This window comes from Rhinopithecus roxellana, chromosome 15 (assembly GCF_007565055.1).
Source record: "Rhinopithecus roxellana isolate Shanxi Qingling chromosome 15, ASM756505v1, whole genome shotgun sequence".
NCBI classification, from domain to species: Eukaryota; Metazoa; Chordata; class Mammalia; order Primates; family Cercopithecidae; genus Rhinopithecus; species Rhinopithecus roxellana.
This window is the reverse complement of record NC_044563.1, coordinates 33,820,644-33,839,255: the sequence shown is the minus strand read 5'-3', so window position 1 is coordinate 33,839,255 and position 18,612 is coordinate 33,820,644. Positions and strand designations below refer to the sequence as shown.

Sequence of the window (18,612 nt, the reverse complement as noted above, 5' to 3'; positions counted from 1 at the left end):
TGAGAGTCTTTAGCATGAAGGGCTGTTGAATTTTGTCGAAGGCCTTTTCTGCATCTATTGAGATAATCATGTGGTTTTTGGCTTTGGTTCTGTTTATATGATGCATTACGTTTATTGATTTACCTATGTTGAACCAGCCTTGCATCCAATGGATAAAGTCAACTTGATCATGGTGGATAAGCTTTTTGATGTGCTGCCGGATTTGGTTTGCCAGTATTTTACTGAGGATTTTTGCACTGACGTTCATCAGGGATATTGGTCTAAAATTATCTTTTTCTGTTGTGTCTCTGCCAGGCTTTGGTATTAGGATGATGCGGGTCTCATAAAATGAGTTAGGAAGGATACCCTCTTTTTCTATTCATTGGAATTGTTTCAGAAGGAATGGTACCAGCTCCTCTTTGTGCCTCTGGTAGAATTCAGCTGTGAATCTGTCTGGCCCTGGACTTTTTTTGGTTGGTGATTATTAATCATTGCCTCAATTTCAGAGCCTGTTATTCGTCTATTCAGGGATTCAACTTCTTCCTGGTTTAGTCTTGGAAGGGTGCATGTGTCTAGGAATTTATCCATTTCTTCTAGATTTTCTAGTTTATTTGCATAAAGGTGTTTATAGTATTCTCTGATGGTAGGTTGCATCTCTGTGGGATTGGTGGTGATATCCCCTTTATCATTTTTTTACTGTGTCTATTTGATTCTTTTTTCTTCTTTATTAGTCTTGCTAGCAGTCTATCAATTTTGTTGATCTTTTCCAAAAACCAGCTCCTGGATTCACTGATTTTTTGAAGGGTTTTTTGTGTCTCAATCTCCTTCAGTTCTGCTCTTAGTGATTTCTTGCCTTCTGCTAGCTTTTGCATGTGTTTGTTCTTGCTTCTCTAGTTCTTTTAATTGTGATGTTAGGGTGTCAATTTTACATCTTTCTTGCTTTCTCTTCTGGAGATTTATTTAGTGCTATGAATTTCCCTCTACACGCTGCTTTAAATGTGTCCCAGAGATTCTGGTATGTTTTGTCTTTGTTCTCACTGGTTTCAAAGAACATCTTTATTTCTGCCTTCATTTCGTTATGTACCCAGTATTCATTCAGGAGCAGGTTTTTCAATTTCCATGTAGTTGAGTGGTTTTGAGTGAGTTTCTTAATCCTGAGTTCTAGTTTGATGGCACTGTGATCTGAGAGACAGTTTGTTTTAATTTCTGTTCTTTTACATTTGCTGAGGAGTGCTTTACTTCCAACTATGTGGTCAATTTTGGAATAAGTGTGATGTGGTGCTGAGAATGTGTATTATGTTGATTTGGGGTGGACAGTTCTGTAGATGTCTATTGGGTCCACTTCGAGCAGAGCTTAAAGTCCTGGATCTCCTTGTTAACTTTGTCTCAATGTGTCTAATGTTGATAGTAGGGTGTTAAAGACTCCCATTACTATTGTGTGGGAGTCTAAGTCTCTTTATAGGTCTCTAAGGGCTTGCTTTATGAATCTGGGTGCTCCTGTATTTGGCACATATATATTTAGGATAGTTAACCCTTCTTGGTGAATTGATCCCTTTACCATTGTGTAATCGTCTTCTCTCTTTTGATCTTTGTTGGTTTAAAGTCTGCTTTATCAGAGACTAGGATTGCAACCCCCCACTTTTTTTTGTTTTCCATTTGCTTGGTAGATCTTCCTCCATCCCTTTATTTTGAGCCTGTGTGTGTCTCTGCACGTGAGATGGGTCTCCTGAATACAGCACACTGATGGGTCTTGACTCTATCCAAATTGCCAGTCTGTGTCTTTTAATTGGAGCATTTAGCCCACTTACATTTAAGGTTAATATTGTTATGTGTAAATCTGATCCTGTCATTATGATGTTAGCTGGTTATTTTGCTTGTTAGTTGCTGCAGTTTCTTCCTAGCATCAATGGTCTTTACAATTTGGCATGTTTTTGCAGTGGCTGCTACTGGTTGTTCCTTTGCATGTTTAGTGCTTCCTTCAGGAGCTCTTTTAAGGTAGGCCTGGTGGTGACAAAATCTCTCAGCATTTGCTTGTCTATAAAGGATTTTATTTCTCCTTCCTTCACTTATGAAGCTTAGTTTGGCTGGATATGAAATTCTGGGTTGAAAATTCTTCTCTTTAACAATGTTGAATATTGGTCCCCACTCTCTTCTGGCTTGTAGAATTTCTGCAGAGAGTTATGCTGTTAGTCTGATGGGCTTCCCTTTGTGGGTATCCTGACCTTTCTCTCTGGCTGCCCTTAATATTTTTGCCTTCATTTGAACTTTGGTGAATCTGACAATTATGTGCCTTAGAGTTGCTCTTCTCGAGAAGTATCTTTGTGGTGTTCTCTGTATTTCCTGAATTAGAATGTTGGCCTGCCTTGCTAGATTAGGGAAGTCCTCCTGGACAACATCCTGAAGAGTGTTTTCCAACTTGGTTCCATTCTCCCCATCACTTTCAGGTACACCAATCAAGAGGTAGATTTGGTTTTTTCACATAGTCCCATGTTTCTTGGAGGTTTTGTTCATTTCTTTTTACTCTTTTTTCTCTAAACTTCTCTTCTCGCTTCATTTCATTCATCTGATCCTCAATCACTGATACTCTTTCTTCCACTTGATCGAATCAGCTACTGAAGCTTGTGCATGCGTCACATAGTTCTCATGCCATGGTTTTCAGCTCCATTGGGTCATTTACGGGTTTTCTCTATGCTGTTTATTCTAGTCAGCCATTCATCTAATCTTTTTTCAAGGTTTTTAGCTTATTTGTGATGGGTTCAAACATCCTCCTTTAGCTTAGAGAGGTTTGTTATTATCGATCGTCCAAAGCCTTCTTCTCTTAACTCATCAAAGTCATTCTCCGTCCAGCTTTCTTCCGTTGCTGCCGAGGAGCTGCGTTCCTTTGGAGGAGAAAAGGAACTCTGATTTTAGAATTTTCAGCTTTTCTGTTTTGGTTTCTCCCCATCTTTGTGGTTCTATCTACCTTTGGTCTTTGATGATGGTGACGTGCAGATGGGGTTTTGGTGTGGATGTCCTTTCTGTTTTAGTTTTCCTTCTAACAGTCAGACCCTCAGCTGCAGGTCTGTTGGAGTTTGCCGGAGGTTTACTCCAGACCGTTTGCCTGGGTATCACCAATGGAGGCTGCAGAATAGCAAATACTGCAGAACGGCAGATGTTGCTGCCTGATCCTTCCTCTGGAAGCTTCGTGTCAGAAGGGCACCCAGCCGTATGAGGTGTCAGTTGGCCCCTACTGGGAGGTGTCTCCCGGTTAGGCTACTCGGGGATCAGGGACCCACTTGAGGCGGCAGTCTGTCCATTCTCAGATCTCAAACTCCATGCTGGGAGAACCACTACTCTCTTCAAAGCTGTCAGGGACGTTTAAGTCTGCAGAAGTTTCTGCTGCCTTTTGTTCATCTATGGCCTTCTCCCAGAGGTGGAGTCTACAGAGGCAAGCAGGCCTCTTTGAGCTGCGTTGGGCTCCATTCAGTTCAAGTCTCCCGGCCGCTTTGTTTACCTACTCAAGCCTCAGCAATGGCAGGAGCCCCTCCCCCAGCCTCAATGTGGCCTGCAGTTCCATGTCAGACTGCTGTGCTAGCAGTGAGTGAGGCTTCGTGGGCGTGGGACCCCCCAAGTCAGGCACAGGATGTAATCTCCTGGTGTGCCATTTGCTAAGACCGTTGGAAAAGCGCAGTATTAGGGTGGGAGTGTCCCAATTTTCTGGGTACCATCTGTCACAGCTTCCCTTGGCTAGGAAAGGGAATTCCCCAACCCCTTGTGCTTCCCGGGTGAGACAACGCCCCGCCCTGCTTCACCTCAAACTCCATGGACTGCACCCACTGTCCGACAAGCCCCAGTGAGATGAACCCAGTACCTCAGTTGGAAATGCAGAAATCACCCGTCTTCTGTGTCGCTCACCCTGGGAGCTGGAGACTGGAGCTGTTCCTATTCGGCCATCTTGGAACCAGACCGAGTTGTTCTTTATTTCTCTATTAGTTATACGCAGCTTACTTCCAAAAAGAACTTGAAGAAAATGAACTTAAGACTAGGACTTTTTCTCAAGTATCTTACAGATTACAGGATGGTTCTTTTGAACTCTGAAAAGCAAGCTGGTTTTGGTGTCACCTTTATGATTGGGTCAGAAGTCATCAGTGCTTTAACAACAGAGTCCTGGGCATGGTGTTTCCTCCCATCATGTTTTCTTTCTTTATATACTTAGAAAGTTCTTCCCAACCACCAGATCAAATAAACTTTGTATTTTTAAAATTATATTTAGAGTTTCATATGTTTACATTTGTTAAGTCACAGAAAAAGTATTTTTGTATTTAAAGAGAAACTTGCAATGTCTAATTGATCATACACTAAATTCACACACATATATATTAGATACTATTTTATATTCTGTTATATACACACCCTAAGACAGTTTCAGATCTTTCTTCTATTCCGGATTCTTTAATAATATTAGGGAATTAGTGCCAGTATGTCAATTACTAAAATTTCATAAACACTGATTCTGCCAGTCACCTATATTATATAAATCTTAAAATGTTTCCAGTAATTATTCAGAATCATTTTGCCAAACACTAAACTATATAATAGGTAGGGAGAGCTGCCATCTTTTAAGCATTGAGTCCTCTTACTCAACCCAAAGCACTCTTGTCCATTTATTAACATAATTTATTCCTTTGCCAAATTTTTCAGTGCCTAGGATATGACAGGCCTCAAACAGGAGACTAATACATTTTATTGCAGTCAGCTTATTCTTGCTGGTATGCAATGAGACTACAATCTAACTGGAAAAAATGCAGACATGAAACAGACACATACACAGGTAGAAACCTGAAAAAGCAACTGAAAAGACACTTAGAACTAAAAGAGAAGCAGCCTAGGTATAAGATTAATACTAAAGGGAACAATTCTTTTATATACCTGCAATAATCAGATAAATACAATAGAAAAATAAAATTTTAAATGTCCTTTAATATCCATTGAGTTTTCTTAACCTCTTCTGAACCACAGGCAAATTTACTAAAGACTTTGCAATATCAAACATTTTTTGCACTCCTTCATTAAATTATACCCAACAGTACACAATTTTGCTACTATTTTATTTCTGCATTTATATTTATTATTGAAACTGGCTGAACATTTCATTTTTGTTCTTTATGTCAGCAACTGTAATATCACAGGGTTATGCTGCGATCTGCGCTTTCCTTTTATGTATTCCTGCATGGCTTTATATCCCTTTTTAAAAGTGTAATGTTTTATTGTTTTCTTCTCAAAAAAATTACTGAATAAATGCAGAGGATAATTTAGAAAACACATGACTGAAAAGGAAAAAAAACCACACCCATAATCTTACCATCTAGGTGTAGTAATTATAAACATTTTATTGAAATCCTATACATTTTAAAAATGCTTTCATATGTGAGATTGCCCTTTACTATGTCATATTTATTTATATATGAGCACACTTTAAATGCAATTTATAATATTAAGTATTTTCATTAACATTGTATAGCTCTCATTATGTATTCAAGTCTTCACATATGCACCTCAGTGAGCACATAAAATTGGCTTGGGTTTACTTATCAGAGGTGACTTTTTTTATCCACAGTCTCTTCCTGAGACCACGGGCTGCAGTGTTCCAGTTCTGCTTTGACAACTCTCATCACACCCAGCTTTTCAAAGTATTCCAGAAGTTGCCTCATGGGCGCCTAGAGCTTTGTTCTCCAGTCCCTACCCACATTTAAAATTCCATCATCTCTGCTGCTCTACCCCAACACTTAAGGTTTATACCTAATGCCAAGACTCCTAATACTGTCCCTACGGGTTTTGGCTTTAGTTCCACCCTTACTGTCCTGGCTTGAAACTCATTTTATTTCTGTACTTGGGTATTTCTCCTTATTTTAAATTAGGTATTATTTATTTTTATTTAGTATTACATGAAGCTGCTATTTGTCTATACTATTCTGTTTGACAGTAGTACTGTCATCCATCGTTTTTATTTGTATGGTAGTAAACACTTTTGTCAGCTATTCATTTTTTATGTTTCATTTTATTTCAGGTTTTACTTAAAAAGCATATATTGGCTTTTGAGTTGACATCATATTTGTCATACCTAATAAATTTCAAATTTTTCATTATATTTTATATTTCCTAATTCTGTTTCTGTGAATTTTTCTTATATTTTGCTGTATGAAGTATAGCACACATCTTTGGAACTGTGTGCCTGACTTATATACCTCTTTTTCTGGGAGTTTCCCCTTACCTCAACATGGCTATACCTACAACTTTACTATCCTTTGACAAATCTGACTAACTGATCCACAAGGGACACACACTGAAACCCAGACAATGCTTATCTTCTTGGGACTTTTGTCTGAAACGTCAAAGCCAGAATTGGTTCAACTTAAAACTCAGTAATTGTTAGTAATATTTCCTGCTAGGCAAAAAAAAAAAAAAAAAAAAAAAAAAAGCTCCTTTGTAGCTAGAAAAAATGAAGCTAGTTACAAGCTAAAAAAAAAAAAAAAAAGATGGAAAATGCTAGCCATGTTTGAATCCCTAATGTTCTTCAAGTCCAGCTGGGTCTATTTATTGCTTGGGACATTTCTGTCATTAACATAAACACAGGTTTATGTTGTTGTAGATTAAGGGAGGGGGACCCAGATCTGTAATATGCATCTTTGATTTCTCCAATATTGCTGTCTTGGTAGTTCTCCACCTTTCTAACTTTTCCTACTTTTTAGTTTACTGTTTACACACGGTGGTATTTTCCAAAGTCCTTTTCTCCCTCCACTTTCTTTTTCTGGAGAAACCCCTCTATACTCATAGGCTTCATCAACTACTGTATCTTTAATGATGTCTGAGTTCACTAGTGTAGCATTCTCTATTACACTTCAGACTTTATTTTCATTTGCTTAGTATTCATCTCCATCTAATTCACAGGCAACTCAAATTTGATACAGCCAAAATGATATCAGTTCCTCTAAGTATGCTTTTTTCTGTGATCTGTCCTAATCATACCACTAATCATCTACACTAGAAATCTTAGACTCAAAGATTTCTCCATCTTCTTCATTCCCCACAACAAAATATGCATAAATCCTTCCTTAATCAGTCTCCTGTCTCGTTTCAGTTTAGACTTACTTCTGATGTAAACCTGAGTCCATCAAGCATATAGACCACTATGATGTGTGAAGAACTCTGCAAGGTATGAAGACAGTCTTTGGCCTCAAGGAGCTATCATCTAGATTGTGAAACAAATGCTGCTATCTACATTCTTCTCATATCTGATAAAAAAAAGTGTTTACATGAACAGAACAAAATACTACTCTGGATGTGCTCATATCCTTGATTACAGTGGTTCTCAAAATGTGGGGCATTAGGCACACTGAGGGCAGGGCTCCTGAGGCCTTTCCCAGGGCCTGTGAGGTCAATACTCTTTTCATTATACTATTAATAGTAAGACTTCGCTTTTTTCACTGTGTTGAAGTTTCCCAACGATGATGCAAAAGCAATATTGGGTAAAATTCCTAATTTTAGTTCAAATCAAGGTAGTAACACTTAACTATTATTTTAGGCATGTATTCTTCACTGTCATAAATTCCCAGTAAGAAAAAACTAAGCCACAATGTCCTTGATGAAGCAATAAAAATCATGTCAGGTTTGCCAGGCACAGTGGCTCACACCTGTAATCCCAGCACTTTGGGAGGCTGAGGCAGGCGGATCACAAGGTCAAGAGATCGAGATCATCCTGGCCAACATAGTGAAACCCTGTCTCCACTAAAAATACAAAAATTAGCCAGGCATGATGGTATGTGTCTGTAATCCCAGCTACTCGGGAGGCTGAGGCAGGAGAATCGCTTGAACCTGGGAGGCGGAGGTTGCAGTGAGCCAAGATCACGCCACTGCATTCCAGCCTGGGCGACAGAGCGAGACTGTCTCAAAAAAAAAAAAAAAAAAAATCATGTCGGGTATACAAACCTTTTACATGCTGTACTCTTATTGAACTTTTCTTCTTACAGAACCATACTCATTATTTAAAGCTCCGATTATCTACTATTTCATTTTTCCTCTGAGAGGTCTTCCTCTAACTTCCCCAACACACACTTATCCCTGCTCCCCCCAAATATCTTTTCTGAACTCTCTTGGTCTTTGTTCGTATCTCACAGCCTTTACTTTTTTCTGGGTGAGAAGGAGATGGTGATTTCTGTATCTTTCCTTCCTATTTGGAAAGTAAGTATCACTGGATTAACACACATTACAAAAGGATAATGGATTTTAATGATTATCCTGGGACACTGTTTAAACAGTTCACACCATAATGCTCTAAAGGCATAAAAGCTTATTTACTGTCTTGAAGGTTACTTATCTTGTTTATTTCTCCTCTCCATCTCCTCCCTGCTTCTCCCACTTCTCTTTTATTCCTTAAAACCACTGATGTTGCACTCAAGCAGAATTTAGCTCTATTAGTAACACGCTGCGCTAAAATTTTTCTGATTCTCTGTGAATAAATCTGCTTTCTTTGTTTTTTTATTCTTTGTTAGTAATTTGTCATTTTTTGAACTTTTAAGTTTCTTTTCATGGGTGTAAAGATCAGAACTAGATACAATATTGTAGTTGAAGGATTAATATCTAAATTCTTAGATTTTGTGTTCCTGTTAGAACTCTGTAAACGGGTATTTTCTTTTGTGCTTATTTTTGAATAAGAAACTTACTGAAACTGATTTTTGCTCTATTGTGGGCTTCAGTTAAATTTTTTGCTTTTTAAATCTATGATGTTTGAATGTCATGCAACTTAATTTTCTTAAATTGCCAACCTGCTATACTCTGATGTGTAGCATTTTATCAATTGCTTTAACTATTAATTAAAAATTTTCATTATCATCGAGACACAGTATCTTACAACAAAGAGGCTTCTAGGTTAGCGATTATAGAGTACTAAAATTCTTAAAAGACTTTATACTGTTTAGTCACATTTATTTCAGCAAACACTTTTCAGCACCCATTATAGGTTAGGATTTAAACTGGTATTTGGATATCATTACCTACTTGTTATTTTACTGTACAATCAGTCCAGTTTACAAAAGAGGTTCATTCTGAGATTTTTAGGATACTTACAATACATACCCCAACTGAAACAAAAAAAGTTCCTCAACTAATTTACAAATGCCTGTTTAGCCTACGATGCCAAAAATATAACATTTCTTTTACCTAGAGAATCATTAACACATATAATTGTTGCAGTATTAGTGATTAAACACAACTTTTAAAAAAAGGAAATGCTGTAGCATCCCAAATAAAGCAAAGACATTTCATTTAAACTTCACACATATACAAAGTATAATGTGGGTGTATTTTAAAAGATATAGATGAAGAAACATCGACGATTAACAAATTTAATATCAAAACCATCTTCTCATTATCTGAGTGGGTCCAATCTGATAACATGATCAGAAAATTTTCTCCAGCTGTTAGAGAAATGTAACAGCAGAACTCAGAGATTTGAAACGTAAGACACTCGGCTGGGCGCGGTGGCTCACGCCTGCAATCCCAGCACTTTGGGAGGCCGAGGCAAGTGGATCACGAGGTCAAGAGATTGAGACCATCCTGGCCAACATGGTGAAACCTCGTCCCTACTAAAAATACAAAAACTAGCTGGGCGTGGTGGCACGCGCCTGTAGTCCCAGCTACTCAGGAGGCTGAGGCAGGAGAATAGATTGAACCCAGGAGGCGGAGGTTGTAGTGAGCTGAGATTGTGCCACTGCCCTCCAGCCTGGCGACAGAACGAGACTCTGTCTCAAACAACAAAAAAAAGAGAAACATAAGAGACTCTACCTACTGTTACGGTAGGAGACCATAAGGAAAACATAAAGGAACAAGGACAGTTTCTAGGAGCAAAGACTGTCCCCAAGTAAGAGTCTGCAAGGCAACAGAATCTCAGTACTGCAATGACAAGGAACTGAATTTAGCTAGGAATCTTAAACGAGCTTGGAAGCAGATCTTCCCCAGAGCCTCTAGTAAAGAACAGAGCCCCAAGCAACACCTTGATTTCAGCCTTGTAAAGCTCTAAACAGAAGACCCCGATGAGCCTACACAGATTTCCAACTGACAGAAAACTGAGATGACAAATATTTAAAGCTAAGTTCATGGCAATTTGTTAAGGCAACAAGAAAGCTAATACAGATGGCAGGTTCCAGGAACAAATGTATTTCAAAGTAGCCAGAGCAAAGGATGGGAAAGGAAAAAACGGAAGACAAGTTAGGGATGAAGTTGGTGAGGCAGATAGGGTCTAGGTTATGAAAAATTAAGATTTTATTATGTAAGCTACGAAGAGATGCTAAAACTTTAATTTTGTGGGAGAGATGATGGATAATGACAAATGACAGAAATGTTGTTAACTGGGGATGAGGAGGAGAAAATAGGCAGGGAGATTAATGAGGAATGTATTATGAACATCTGGGCTACAGATGATGAAAGCCTGAACCAAAGCAATGAATGGGAACACAAAAAGGCAGAAAAACCAGTATGCTTTTGGTATATTTCAGAAGCAAAAAAGGTCTTCATTCTGGACTAATAGTGGGGATTACAGAGCAGTCATTGATGACTCAAAGTGTTTTAGCATCAGTAATTTGGTGGATGATGATGTTCAACAATCAACATAAGGAATACAAGAAAAGCATAATATTTTGTGGGGGCTAAAAACCGGAAACAAAGGGGAAATATATTTTCCTCTAATTGCAAAATAATGGAGACAAAGTTAAGAATTTTAAAGCAGCAAGAAAACATAAATAACATCTATTTCGTTAGGCTCGATTACCTCTGCTGTTGCTTTCTGGATAGGCAAGTGTAGGCTTACTTGGGGAGCGTCGTAGATCACTATTAAGGAAAGGCTTATCCGAAGGATATACTACATATGGAGATGAAGAATGCCGAACCATGCTTCCATTAGACCTTGATGGCTCAGCTAAGATGTTCTAAAAAATAAAGACACAAATTACCTTTCAAAAATGTGAACCACAAATAGCTGATTTAAACCACAAATATTTATTACTGAGAACTAGACTGTCCATACAGACAAGAGAAAAAAATCCACTGACTAAAAACAACAGAATTCAATCAATAAAGAAATACAACTTTTAAAGTGTTTCATATTAGTATAAATATAGCCATAGGCCAGACACTACAAAAGAAAATAATGTTCATACAACTTGAATACAAATGCTGTGCAGAAATACTTACATGACACAATGAATGTAAATACTGTAGTTAAAAATATATACCGTGAGGCCAGGCGCGGTGGCTCACACCTGTAATCCCAGTACTTTGGGAGGCCAAGGCGGGCGGATCACGAGGTCAGGAGATTGAGACCATCCTGGCTAACACGGTGAAACTCCGTCTCTACTAAAAATGCAAAAAATTAGCCGGGCGTGGCGACAGGTGCCTGTAGTCCCAGCTACTCAGGAAGCTGAGGCAGGAGAGTGGCGTGAACCCAGGAGGCGGAGCTTGCAGTGAGCCGAGATTGCGCCACTGCACTCCAGCCTCTGCGACAGAGCGAGACTCCGTCTCAAAAAAAAAAAAAAAAAATATATATATATATATACACACACACACACACACACACACACACTGTGAGATATACATTCAGAAAAATAAATATATTATTTTCACAGGACCAGAAATTGCTACAAATGACTGAATTACTCTATTCCCCATCAACAAACTACTACTTGAATATTTAGAGTATTCAAAACTCCAGAAAGAAAATAAGGCACTGTCCCTGCCTCAAATAATTTACATTTAATTAACAAAAAAGAAAATAATTAGAAAACATTAAGGCCCATCAAACACTCAAATATAAAACTTTATTTCCACAGTACACCATTCTGTCATGAATGAGATTCTGCTAAATTTAGGATTCCACATAATAATTTCAACCCAGGGGATGCTAACTGTGGAGTTTTATTTGTTGTAGGCAACTTCCTATTGACGGATGGTCGTCCTAGACTGGGGGAAGTAACTAAGAAGCTGAGGGCTAAGGTGGAAAATATGACTGCTAGCTGTTCAAAATGTTCAGACATCCACTTCCCTTCCTCAAACCACCACAGCAAACTATGTTTTTCAATTCTTACCTTTGAAAACTTAAATTTACCAGAATAATCCGTGTTCATAAAAGTACAAGAGCACAATGAACATTTAAAACAGTAAACAATCTCCTGAAACAAAGGTTATTGAAATATCTGCACTGTATTTAAATCTTACTTAAAATTAAAGATTTTACTTCCATGTTAAAAATCATGCAAATTTCCAGTTGATTTAAGAAAGCAAATATAAAACATTTTCTATTTATATAAATATAAAACACACTATGGCTATGAAAATCAAAAGTGGGGACAAAGAGCTTAGGAGGGTAGGGCCAAGTCTTAAAACTGGTACTCAAATAAGTGCTAAGTCTACTACAGTATGTTCATATATAACAAAGACTACTATTTGTCATGTTCCAAACTTAATGGCAAATTGGCATCTGGTTTTAGAGGTAACTGGAAAACAGGATGAGTTTTCAATTCTTTATAATATGGTCAAAGGTCTTGCAAAGCATCCTGAATTATTGCATAATTTTAAATGTCACAGAGAACCTCAAGTTTTCATTGGTTATTTACATCCCACCAGAATCCTATCATTTAATATTCAAAAATATTAAGTGACTTACCGACCACCCTCTGCCCAGTCAGGAGAATCCCATTAATTATGTGATTAATAAACTAGTTCCTAAAATGGAACTACCTCTGCTCTACATTTTATATGTTAGTGGGTTTGCCCTTTACTTTTTTATATCACTCCTCATGACCTATACATTTTTATTATCTGTATGCCCTGTGGTATAATAAAAAATATATTTAGTCTTTTGTCCTTGGTTTCAGATACAGATTCAAAAACTCCTAGAATTTCTTAAGTGATAGGGTGTCCTTGTTAGGCTGACAAGGGGACTCAAGGTAGGGCACCTAGATAGCTTCAGGTTTGAAGGTATATTCTGGGAGCTGGTTGCCAGTAAAACCAACCACTAGATTATAAAGAGTTACAAATTTCAGCCAGGCACATGGTGGCTCATGCCTGTAATCCCAGCACTTTGGGAGGCCGAGCTGGGTGGATCACTTGAGGTCAGGAGTTCAAGACTAGCCTGGCCAACATGGTGAAACTCTGTCTCTATCTAAAATACAAAAAAATTAGTTGAGTGTGGTGGCATGCCCTGTAATCCCAATTACTTGGGAAGCCAAGGCAGGAGAATCGCTTGAACCCAAGAGGTGGATGTTGCAGTGAGCCAAGATTGGGCCGCTGCACTACAGCCTGGGCAACAGAGTGAGACTCCATCTCTGTGTGTGTGTGTGTGTGTGTGCGCGCGCGCGTTGCGGGGAGGGGGGTGCGGTGGGTAAGAGTTACAAATTTCAGCCCTAGGCCCTGACCTCAGGGGAGGTAAGGGGCTGAGATTGAGCCCAGTGACCAGTGGATAAATTACTCAATTATGTACCTATGTAACGAAAGCTCAGTGAAACCTCTTGAATAATGAGGTTTGGGGAGCTTCTAGATTGTTGAACATACTGATATGCTGGGAAGGTGCTGTACCACAGAGGATACAGAAGCCCTTTCACACCTTGCCCTATGTCTCCTCCATTTGGCTGTTTCTGAGTTGTGTCCTTTATATAACTGAAATTGCTTAAGTACCGTCTTTCCTGAATACTGTGAGCCGTTCTTGGAAAGTTGCAGGAATCCCTTAATTTGTAGTCAGCTGAGCAGAAATGCAGATGCTCTGCGAACTCTGACTTGACTTGGGGGCGGGCAGTCTTGTGAAATGGGGCCCCTTAATGTATGGGAGTCTGAGCTACATCTGGGCAGTGACAGAATTAAAATAATTTTAGGACACCCAGTTGGTGTAGCATTTTTGCTGGAGAAATTAAGTTCTAATAAAGGAGTTTTATTCTGTTCAGTAAATCTGTTGAATATTAACTACACATTTCCTTCGCAAACAGGAAACTGCACATCACTTATAAAAGATTATCCTTTTCAACATAGTTACTATAACCCTTTAAGAGATCACCAAAAGCTTTTGGGCTTCTTTATATTTAACAAATAGCACAAATATCATAGGAAGGCTATGTAGAAAGGAGCCCAAGTCTAACTCCCAATCCACTAATCTTTCCATGACCCTAAGCACTCAGTAAAAATTATTCCAAACAAAACATGATTGTAAGAGAAACTTTCAGGATTAAAGGCAAAATGTTTAATGTGATCACTATCTTTTCCTGCAGCCTTTAGTTGTTAGGGCAAATATCTCATTTAGGAACACACAATTCAACAAATATTTATTGAACATCTTTTTATGACACTGTGTGAAGAATGAAGCATAATTTAAAAATGTATATTACTTGCTTTCTTTATAAGTGGAACATGCAACACAGCTGCAAGACATTAGCTAGATAAAACTCAAATACAAAAGAGTAGGTGGGAACTGCTAAATTGGATGTGATAGAGACTAAATGCAAATTAAATTCAGATGCATTCAACAGAACATTGCTTCAGATCAGTATGGTAAAGGAAAGTCTTTATTAGTGCTGAAATCGATACTGGGTCTTGTAGATTGACATGTATTCTAATAGGCAAGCTAGAAATGGGTATGAAAGGCAATTATTTCCAGGTTAATGAATACATTAGTTTAGCTGAAAAAAGAGTTTGTGTACACATGTTGAGGAAATAAAATTGGAGAAGTCAAGGTCCAATGGTGGAGAAACATGAGGCAGTGCTCTGAGCAGCGCAATCAATGCAATAGCTTCAAAGTAAAAATCAATACAATCATCAACAAATGTAACATCAACAAATGTAAAAAAGCATTCAATAAAATTCAACATCCAGCTGTTGTTTTTTAAAAAACTTATTTCCTTATGATAATACAAAGTTTTACAAGAAAACATGGCAAACATACTTAATGATGGAAAACTTGAAATATTCCCTTTAAAATCAGTAATAAAGATATCTACATCAATTCTAGTCAAGACTGTATTTCATTTCCTAGTCTGCACACTAAGATTAAAAAAAAAGAATAACAGCTATTAAGATTGAAAAGGAAGAATCCCAATTTTGGATTATGACCATCTAAATAGAAAAAAACAAAAAATATTCAATTATGAGAATTAAGTCTGGAAGGTTGCTGGGCAAAATAGATATGCGAGAGTCAGTAATTTTATATATTAGAAAATGCAACTTATGAAAATATATATCACGCAACTAAAAACTAGAAATAAATTGAACAATATACAAGACATGAAATTATACAAGTACTGAAAAATGTAAAAGTTCTAAATAAATGGAGTAACATAACATTCAGACAGAAGGGTCAATATCCTAAACCTATCAGTTATACCCAAATTAAGCTAGAAATTCAATAAAATTTCAATCAAAATTCCAATAGCAGGTTCTAGAATTTCTACTGAAGAAAAGCAAAGGACCAACAACAGCTAACGTTTCTCTTGAGTAACAAGGAGGTAAATGTCCACCCCCCCCCCCACCCGCCGGTAGGAGAGACAAATACAAATACTAACAAAGGGATAAATACAACAAAGGGATAAAGAGCCAGGCAACACACCCATACGCATATGGAAATGAACATATTGCAAACCATTGGAGAAAGGATGAAGTTTCAACAAGTAGTGTGCAGACAGTTGTGTATTTTCAGTAAAACCATTAAATTGGATCCCTATCTCACAGCATACAAATTAATTTCAAGTAAATTAAGGACATAAAAGGCTCTAACTTTAAAATATGTAGAAAAAAATACAGAAGAATACAGCCAAGGCCTTAGAGAAAGGAAGAATTTCTTAAACAGAAATCACTAATTATAAAAAGACTAACAAATTTTACACTAGAAGTAACAACTATTAATCAAAAAGTATCAAAGACAAGCCAACATATCCTTGGAACAGTCTTAACAAACTGATAATTAACATCCACAATATGTGAAAGAATGCCTATAAATCAATAAGAACAGGCAACTCAATTGAAAAACAGGCGAAAGACACGAACAGGTATTTCACAGAAGAAAACACACACACAAGAAAGTAAAGGTATGTAAAAAACAGGGTGCATATTCACCAATGATAAGAGGAGCACAAACCAGAAAAAGAATAGGACATCATTTCACACACACAGCAAAAATTTACAAGTGGGACAATACCATCCATTTAAGAGGACATAAAGAGGGCTGTTGGTATAATCACTTGGTAAAACAATTTAGTATGACCGAGTAAAGCTGAAGACGCACGTGCTCTGTGAACCAGATAATTCATTCAGTTACATTAGCTGAACGACTTTCTCTCTTCTTTCTTGAAAATGATATGAGTTGAGTCACAGTACATATTCCATGACCCACTACTGAGTTGTAATCCAGAGCCCAGCCTGAGGTCTGAAAAATAAAACAATCACTGCTCTAGAGTTGCCCCTTGGAAACTTGTTCTCTCAGGACCCCTTTACACTCTAAAAAATTCAGTGAAAAGAATAGCACTATTTTACATTTCTGCAGATCTCTTTAATGTTTGCCTTAAAAAAAGAATGCTGGATTCTCTTATCTAGTTCCGCATTCGCTCTGTTGGATATGTTATTTTGTGTGACATATTAAAGAAGATCTAGTATACCACAAACGTGGTCATTACAGAAGGATCTTGTAGACTCAGAGAGGGTCTTGGAGATCTCCAAGGGTTGTGAGACCATACTTCGAGAACTGCACTCTAGAGAAACATTTGCCATGTACAGCATATAAGAATGGATACAACATTGTTTATAATATCTGGCAAACAAATGAACAACAAAACTTATTAAATCCAAACCCCATTAAGATACTGTCATTTACTAGCTAGATTTTTGACTCAACCTCTCTGTGACTCATTTTGCTCACTTGAAAAAGGAAATAATAATGCCAGTCTCAGAAGGTTATTGTGAGGATTAAATGAGTTAACATACGAAAAGTGCTTAGAGTGCCTTTAAGGACTATGCCTGCCAGATAGTCCTATATAAATACCATACATTATAATCTTAAAATATGAGGTACTGGGTGGGCGTGGGAAGGAGAAAGAAGACACAAAGAGGCACATGAAGGTATTCATTTTATTATTCTCAAAAAGTAAATCTTATATTTAATATTATAAAATGTATGATAGCCATAAAACATTTTTAAAGGAAATTAATATGGAGCTACTGTGCAGCTTAGTCGAAGGAACTATCTAAAATGTCAGAGAGACAAATTAAGAGATTAGTTCATTAATCACCAAGGTTACCGTGAAAACATTACAAGGCTGACATGAAAGACACTCCTGTGTGTTTCAACGCAATGCTGACCATACTTCTATATGGAACTAATTTCATTATGCCCATAGTTGCTTTCCTGCCTTTTCCATCAGTCGAGTTTATCAATTCAAGAGCAATCACTCAATAAATGTTACCTAGACCTAACTGAAACCTATCGCCCTACTTCCACGTTGTTCACATTTGAGATTTACAGGGTTGAGGCTTCCTAAAAACGGTTATTAATCTACTTGCTAAAAATCCTGGCCTGTAAAGCATCTCAATGTACTTATAAGTAGCTCCATATGGGTTTATCAATGTCGAAAACAGTTGAATATAACAGTTGTTAATCTTCACAATGGGGAAATCTGAATACAAGTTGTGTTTTCAGTTCATTGTACAGTTTTAACAAGTTTTCTTTGTTTTTTTTTTTTTTTTTTTTTTTATGTTGCCTACTGTTAAGATCAGCTGTTTGTTAAGCTAAGTGCTTTTCCAATGCTTTTGGAAATGGCAGCCTTATTTCTGATGGGACATCTAAGCAGGACCTTTTCTTACGCACCAAGAAACCAACTAAATTTAGTCATTTTTGTTTTGAGAAAGAGTAGCTTCCAAATTAGACATTTTGATGTAGCAGATTGCGTTATGCTTGTTATACTTTGATTTGTGGAGGATCCTAGACACTCTTAGTGTACCCTTGATATTTAGAATGCAATTAAAGCTGAGCTTAGCACAAAAAAATGTATATGCTTTCCTAATGAACAGTCTTTGGGGTTTCTGCCATGGCTACCATACTAAGTACTAAGAGCTGACTATATCCCAGTCCCAATGCTCAGCTAGGTGTCTTTGGCATAACGCAGCTCAATTAAACATTTATTTAATATTTTATTTTATAGAAACATGAGTCGCTCTGTTGCCCAGGTTGGAGAGCAGTGGCACTATCATGGCTCACTTCAGCCTCGAACTCGTTGGGCTCAAGTGATCCTCCTGCCTCAGCCTCCCTAGTAGCTGGTATTACAGGCATGAGCCACGCACGGACTCAATATTTGTATGAGTATTCCTTTTCCTTGTTCAGTCTTCAAGTGCTTAACTTTTGAGAACGGTGAAAAGCCCTCTTCTCCCAAGTTTAATCACTTCTCCTATAAAATCTCATCCATCTGCTGACACTTCTAATAGTTTCTTTTACTGACCTAATCCTGAATAACCTTAAATTGCTGCTTTCATTACTTCTCCTTAACTTCCCCAAACCTCTCTGCAAACTTTTAATTCCCATTCTGCTGAATGCTTCGATTGTTGAAAACCGCGGCGTTGGAAAGCTTTGATAGAAGT

The 18,612-nt window shown here is 37.6% G+C and overlaps 1 protein-coding gene across 1 annotated transcript in view; it reads right to left on the bottom strand.

Moving 5' to 3' along the window:
- The window catches only part of CEP57 (centrosomal protein 57), a 42,154-nt gene that overhangs the window by 21,868 nt on the left and 1,674 nt on the right, over positions 1-18,612 (bottom strand). The window contains exon 2 of the mRNA XM_010375433.2: positions 10,781-10,937. Within this exon, the coding sequence (XP_010373735.1) occupies positions 10,781-10,937 (157 nt within the window). The remainder of the gene's footprint in view (positions 1-10,780; positions 10,938-18,612) is intronic.